General features: G+C 41.9%; 1 protein-coding gene across 2 annotated transcripts; it reads right to left on the bottom strand.

The window, feature by feature from the left end:
• Window positions 1-257: 257 nt before the first annotated feature.
• On the bottom strand, window positions 258-7,247 carry LOC308118069 (macrophage mannose receptor 1-like). Of its 2 annotated transcripts, none has more exons than XM_080477291.1 (10): window positions 7,042-7,247; window positions 6,827-6,869; window positions 4,714-4,881; window positions 3,389-3,619; window positions 3,060-3,159; window positions 2,771-2,961; window positions 2,145-2,402; window positions 1,393-1,657; window positions 1,004-1,083; window positions 258-858 (listed from the first exon to the last, which is right to left on the bottom strand). In XM_080477291.1, the coding sequence occupies exons 1-9, from the start codon at window positions 7,042-7,044 to the stop codon at window positions 1,071-1,073; spliced, it is 1,272 nt and encodes a 423-aa protein (XP_080333417.1). In that variant the 5' UTR covers window positions 7,045-7,247; the 3' UTR covers window positions 258-858; window positions 1,004-1,070. The 2 variants fall into 2 exon arrangements, with proteins under 2 accessions (XP_080333417.1, XP_080333416.1); XM_080477290.1 differs by having other exon boundaries at window positions 259-858; window positions 2,726-2,961.
• Window positions 7,248-7,642: the final 395 nt, after the last annotated feature.

Genomic DNA, 7,642 nt, shown 5'->3' on the forward strand with positions numbered 1-7,642 from the left:
CTTGATGAGGAAATCAGGCCTTGGCATGCAATGATGGTTTTTCTTCAATGGTGGAAAACACAAATGAATGACTGACAGATAAAAAGCTAAAAATAAATAAATGAATACCTACAAAAAAAAAAAGTTTGTTTTGGGAGATTAGCTTTGGCATTATTCCTCCACACCGACTCTGTGTACCTTGTGCAAGTGAAAGACTGTAGAAGTTATTCTTTTGAAAATAAAGATCTTCAGTGGGATTTACTACAGTGGCACAAGTTTGGTTGGAAAACAATTGTTTATTTATTTTAAATAAACAGTTGGGAAATTTTGGTCCCTGGTCAAAGCTTCCCCTCACGTGCAGTACATAAAACTCCCCAGCAGATGTCACTATAATCCCGCTCAAGCGCTTTTTCAGTCGCTCTCAAGGTCGTCGTCTCAAACTTCACCACCACCAAGCAAAGGTGCAACAATCCACAGAACAAAATCAAAATGGCAAAGCAAAATCACAAATCCAAGAATCCACGAGACAAACAGACAATATCCCTGCATAATGTTGCCTTTTTTTTTTTTTTAACTTGTGTGAACAATAGAGAGAGTCAGGACTAGAGGACAGACCTGAGCAATAGAATGAAAATGATTTAACGATGACAGAAAAGTGGAAGAAACTTCATCAAAACGCATCCCTGCCACTGTTGCAGTTACATTAAATACACAAAGTGATGCTAGGCATTTATCATATATCATATAATTCCCTTGGAAAGCGAATTTGAATGTAAAAGGTTGAAATCCTTCCATGTGCGCCTCCAATTGGATCCAGTCGTTTCAAGTAATAGACTTTTTCTTCACAGACTGCGGCGGCAGGCCGTACTTCTCTATGAGCTGAATCAGAAAAAAAAAGCAGAAGAAAAAACACACACACAAACGAAGAAAATGTCTAAATTAGGATTGAATTAGCTTTTTTTCAAAAGTATAATTAAACATAAATGATAGTTAATACTAGGAAGTTAACTGATATTAGTCTCACCTGGTCCAAAAGAGCCTCCTTTTCATATTGTGATAGTTCAACACTTGAACTGAAGCTGACTTTCCACCTATAGACGTAATCTGTTGACGGAAAAAAACGGAGAAGCTCACAAAGCACAACCCAGTGAGTGTTCACAAGGTGCCTGGATAAGACACACGAGGTTGCTCTTTATAGGTGTATGGTGTGACGTATTCCTGTGAGCAGAAAACATTCTGGAAAAGAAAAATGTCAAATACAAAAAAAATGCACACTTACAAGGTCCCTCTGTTGTAAGAAGACGTGCCAAGGGGTTTACATGGAATGAAGTGAACGGAAAGACGACGTTCATTATGATACTTAGAAATTCTGTATGTACATTTATCAGTAATTTCACTTTAACGCGTCAAGACGTCTCACCAGTGACTGCATTAATGCCGACTCCGCTGCTTCTGACGCTCCCAAACACAGAGAAGACAGTGAACGTGTACTCAGTAGCAGCAGAGAGAGACGAGACAGTGTGAGTCACTGGTCCGTCTCCATCTGGAGCTCTGATGTGTGTCTCGGTACCAAGAAACCGGAGGATGAAGCTGATGTCGTTGTTCACTTTGTCCCACTGCAGAGTGACGCTGGTCTGATTTCTTCTTGATATTCCAAGGCTGGTTACTCTTGGAGGAGCTGAGACAAACAACAACAACAATATTTAATTCCTGAATCATTTCATCAATAATCATGGCGTCTGATATAAAAGAAAATCTGAGGTTTAGAAAACATAAACGAGATGATTTGTCTACTTTGATACGGTCAGACTAAATAAGAAATGTATTTTCCTAAAACAGATCACCTGAAAAACTGACATTCTCTTATCTGATAGCAGTAGTTTACAGGGTTACCATAAGCTACAGTTTCTAGTCTTGCATTTCCCCGCGTTCAAACTTTTCCTACTTTCGTCCCCGTGAAGACGAGCAAACACACAAGACGGACATGAAACTCATAGATTTACACTGGTGGGCGATGTCAGGGCGTCCAGTTATCCTTCTACGTCACATCGCGCAAGAGATTACCAGAAATATAACCACCGAGTGAAAGGTTTTAAATCATTCTTGCTGCATTTTACTTTTGTCTCCTCATACTTTAGAACAGCGTCTTGAAAACAGCGTCTCACCAGTGACTGCATTAATGCCGACTCCGCTGCTTCTGACGCTCCCAAACACAGAGGAGACAGTGAACGTGTACTCAGTAGCAGCAGAGAGAGACGAGACAGTGTGAGCCACTGGTCCGTCTCCATCTGGAGCTCTGATGTGTGTCTCGGTACCAAGAAACCGGAGGATGAAGCTGATGTCGTTGTTCGCTTTGTCCCACTGCAGAGTGACGCTGGTCTCACTTTGTCCTGTCGACCTGAAGTCTTCTACATGAGCCGGAGCTGAGAACCACGGAACAACTTACTCTCTGTCAGTGGCAGAAGTGAAACGTGTTTGTATCCTGTGTTCATAGACGGCACCAATTTAACACAAACATACAAATAACCTATTGTTTCATAGGATCTTTATGTAAATCGTTCAAACATTTGCATTGTAATCCAGTGACGTGCCGAGAGATGAGCCACCGGTTCTTTCAAATATATGGAAATAGAGTTCATGAAAACGTTGTTTTTGCATTAAGAATTTGCAAGGATGGAATAAGTCTTATTGTTGGATATCAACGCCACAAGCCTGCAGTATTTAGGAATTAATATATAATTATTACTTGCTGTGTAACAGACAAAAGGCAGTTGGATGGAGCAGTTTTCACCCGACCACAGCCCTGACTGGACTGACGTAGCGACGCACGTCTCGCCTGCAGCGTCGGGCTGGTTCTCCTCCCAGTTCCGATACAGAGAGTCACTCCCATCAGACCAAACGTGCCGCCGATACAGACCAATCCACACATCGTTGCCACCTGCAACTGTTCTCACCATTTCATTTTCGGTCTCGTCTCGTATGCTGTGGAGGCGAGAGCAGCAGATCTGCATCGTACTGTATGTTCAACAAATTCACTGATTGATGGATGGAATGAACAAACTAGTGAGTTCATACGGCACCTGGCCAGATCGACATAGTTCTCTCTGCAGAACCTCTGAGCTTCTGTCCAAGTGCTCCACGTTTCAATCCTAACAAAGGTTGCATTTCCATTCAGTGTACCTGGAAATAAATGCACTTTTTTTTTTTTTTTTTCCTTTAATAAGAAAAGAATGAGTTCTTCTACTATTTGCTATTAATCAAATAAAAGGAAAAAGCTGAATATTTGACAGAAGTTTCTAAGGCAATGACTTATTCAACCCTTTTACACGCAGTGAAAAGTACTGACATTTCTGGAAGCCCATGTCGAAAAGTTTTTTTTTTAAATGTTACTCTTTAAAAAAAAACTCACCATTGAAGCACACAGACCATTGTTTGTGACGGCAGGACAGGGTCAGCCATGTGCCATTGAATGAATACCTAATCCTAAAATCTCCACAGTTTTGTTGTCCCCCTTCATTGTCAGGCTGACCACTGTACCAATTCCTATACGTGGCCTCTCCCTCGCCATAGAAGCTGCTGTCATCCAGGGACCACGTCCAGCTGTTTTGCAAGTCATCATGAAGACCAATCCAAGCTTTTCCTGTTCAAATAGAAGATGTTGATCCTGTCAAAGGCCCCGGGCAGCTCAGTTGGTAGAGCACGAGACAGGAAAGGTTCTTAATGGGTGCAATGTGACCTGGGTGACGGTGCTCAGACTGACATGTGAAATCACATTAAATCACTTAATTCTGACTATATCGGGTTGCTTACTGCTTATGGACATGTGATTTTACACAGGATTTCCTTGATTAATAAGAACATTTAAATAAGCAGCCCGGGATCCGTGTCTTTGTCCTTCGTATTCGACGAACTTCCGCGACGGAACAACGCAGCAGGCTGCTCTGTCTCTTATAATCCTGATACTGATGATAACTGCACCGTGTTTATGAGCTATATTCTGTCCTGAAGCATCTTTTCATCACTTCATTAAACCGCCTGATATGCATTTGAGGAAGCAGTCACACGCGCTGGCATGTGGATGGACAGACTTTTTGTTCCACCGTGAAAAAAAAAAATCTCGACTTTGACTCCACGAAGGTTTTTGGGTTTTTTTAGCCTCCGAAAAAAAAAAATCTCGAATTTGAGTTTCGACTTTTTCTGGGGCCACGAAGGTTTTTTTTTTTGGTTTTTTTTGTAGCCTCCGAATTTTTTTTTCTTCTTCAGTGGCCCTAAAACTCTTCCGTAGTGGGTTATACTGTGCGTGTTGGAGACATGTGAAACTACAAATTGTTGCAAACTTACATAATGATAAGAAATATTATTCAAAGTATTCTTGTTTTTTTTGTTTTCTTTTGTTTGTGGCTCTCTCCTCCTCCTCCTCCTCCTCCTCCTCCTCGGCAGGCCCTCTGTGAGTGTGGACGGAGGAAGGGAGTGACGGTTCTTCGTACCGCAGGCACACGAAACTGTACAGACTACAATTTATGTTAAGTATTTGTATTATTTTAAGAAGGTAAACCACAGAGAATATTTTTTGTTTGTTTAAATAAATAGTGCGCCTTTATTTTGAAACCTGGGAAAATCTCTCGGCGAACTTTCTGCGAGGTGAAACTCTCCTCCTCAAAGGGCAACCCCGAATTTAGATTTTTGGGACGAAAGAGTGGCCACAACGGTGCGTGTCGGGTATTCAGGACTCACCAGTATAGTTCGAAGTTGTGGTTCCGACCGCGTCGACGTCAGCTCCACTTTCAATAGTGGCCAGATCCGTGAAGTCGTCCCTGCACACGCGCTGAGCGTTTGTCCAGTTCAGAGGTGTATTTACAAAGGTGTAGTGAGTTTGGGCAAAAACGACATTGGTGATCAGTCCTAAAGCGAAGCAGAATATACAGGTCATTCGTCAAAAGTATGCAGCTTTTGATTTGCTCTTCATCTGTCAGTATTTTCCTGTTTTTGGTGTTTTTCTATTCAATCCCCTTTTGCTTCCTGTTTTCTCCTGAGACACACCAAATCCTCCCCAGGGGCCTGCTCACCCTAACAAAGGTGCAGCAACACTTAGTGAAACACGAAGAACAACAACAGTTTTTCCACAAATAAAAGGGGAAATCGTATTTATTGCTCATGTGGCTCGAATGTGTTTTGTTTGTTTCTCCCCTTCTACACCACATCACTTTTTCATACTATAAGAAACATTTTGAAATGGATTTCTATTTTGAAGGAGCTCAGTGGTATGCGAGTACTGCAGTGTGTACTGCTGGAGCTCTGTACAGGCACTTATACTCATCCTAACAAATCCATTTTGACTTCAGAAATCCAAGTGGTTGAAAACAGCTCAGTGGATTTAGCAGCTTCTCTTTCCCTCTCCGCAATGACACGTCCCTACTTCTTATTCTCTTTTTATTGCTCAATATACTGAGATTGTCTTGTAGATTGTAGATAAATATGGCCCCTTTAGATCACTCAGGTGTGGCGCTATTGCATTTTTTTTTACATGTTGCTATAATAGATTAACACTACGAAACAGAACTTTCTTGTATGTATGTATTGCACGTGATAACATTAAGAATCACAGCTGGTTTTTTTTCCTTTCATCAAATTAAAAGCACTATATTTAATACTATATATGTCGGATCCTTTTTTTTTTTTAATATGACATCTTTTCAAATTGATTTCATTTAAAAAAAAATAGATGTACCTTTACTCAGTATACCACTGAGCATACCACAGTTTGAGAATAAACTCAATGTAAATTCAGGTTCTGTGTTCCTCGCTGCTCGCGTCGCACACAGTAGGTAAACCAACTTTACGGGTCTTTACGGTGAAATTCTGCGAGTTAAATCACGTCACAGAGCGGGAACGGAGGTCACCATGTTGATATATTCTTTTCATTTAACCCACCAGATGAGAATCTCCACACTCGCAGTGAAAACTTCCGTTATCCTCAAATCCGCCACCATTTAAAGAATAAGTAGTTAGACGGCGGCTGTTTGTGAACATGAAGGTAAATGATTCATGTAAAATTAGTGAATAACTTGGGAAGATGACTATAGACTTCTACACTAAGTATAGTGAACTTTGTGTTTACGTCACACCTTCACCAACCAGCTCCTCATTATTTCTGCTTATTTGTGTTTTTTTTTTTTTTTTTTTTAATCTTTTAATGCAAAATTTCATGTCGTGCCACCAGTCAAACAAATGTGCCTCTCATGACCGCACACCGTTAGTATCACAGATCGGATCATTTCCTCACCTCTCATTTGAATAACCAGGTAATATCTCCTGTTTGCCGTGCAGCTATATTCCACAAGCTTTTCATTGTGTAACATCTCCACCAGTGATGTCTTCTATATTTCTAATCTACACAACTGAACAGTTGTTTGTTTGTTCCTGTCGCTGTCACTTCTACAAGCTGCTCATAGACAAAGTTTATCACATTAAGTAAGAATATTTCTGTCAGACTGACTTGATTCTTCAATATGTGGAGAACAAACACACCACATTAACTTATTCAGTGGGTCCTGTGCTGTACGGAAGCAGGTCAACGGAATAGTTCTACTGCAGTCAGTGAGCCGTAAAGTCATTGTGGTCCAGCCAGAGGCTAAAACAGATTATTGCCTCTGATTACACAAATCAAATATATATAAGTTGTGGGTGACAAGTGATCATCAAAGACGGGGACACTGCCCTTTCTGAAATATTGGTTTGACCTTAAACCTAAAACTAAACAGGTGGCAATCCTTCGCTCAGGTAATTCACTTAAACACAGGCTCATCATGAGGTGGAGATGGAACTGCCTTTTTAAAGTTGCACCAACCTGTGAGAACAAAAAGCACCAGTCCCGTCTCCGTGAGGTCAACCTTTGAAAAGATGCAACAAAAAAAAAAAAAGTACATTCTTTCATTTTAAAGCTGAATTCCTGATCACGTTATTCATCTATATGTCACATCTTATATGGAACATTAGGAAAAGTGTCATAAGATAATTAATATTAATATAAAAATAATAACCTTTAGAATATATTGGACTCACCATTGTCTGTGTAACCTTCGGAGCTCTTGGGACCACCGACAGTGGCTAAAGGCTGGTTTTGGGCTGGTCTCAGTGTTCAGCTGCTGTGACTGAACAAAGTGTCGCTCTGCTGCTGTGCCTTCTGTTCTCTCCTCTTCCTCGTGTGTCTGTGTGCCGGGCGGTGTCGTCAAGACCTGCACTGGAGCTGAGCTGCACACCCGAGGGTCATCACAGGCCCGCCTTTCCACCGCACGGTACGGTAAACGGCGCACCCACACCCAACCCTGTTGCGCCGTCCCACCGCAGAGAGTCGGGGTTGTGAGCGGCTGCAGGATGACGCAGGTATGTGACATCATCGCGTGACAGTAAACATTGCGTGACCAGCCACAACAAACACAATTGTTGTGTTGCAGCTTAAGCCCCGTTTCCACAGTGCCCCTTGGTGCCGGTACGGGTCAGGTCGGAACCGGTTCTTGTGCGTTTCCACTGACTCAGAACCGTTACCAACCAGGTACCATTGGTAACCATTTCTCGCTACCCCTCCACTTGGGGTACCAGGCACAATGTGCCGGATATGAGGGGGAGGAGCTTCAACACTGCCGTCTGCTCATTGGTCCGTGAC

Source organism: Lipophrys pholis (genome assembly GCF_963383615.2).
Source record: "Lipophrys pholis genome assembly, chromosome: 12".
NCBI lineage: Eukaryota > Metazoa > Chordata > Actinopteri > Blenniiformes > Blenniidae > Lipophrys > Lipophrys pholis.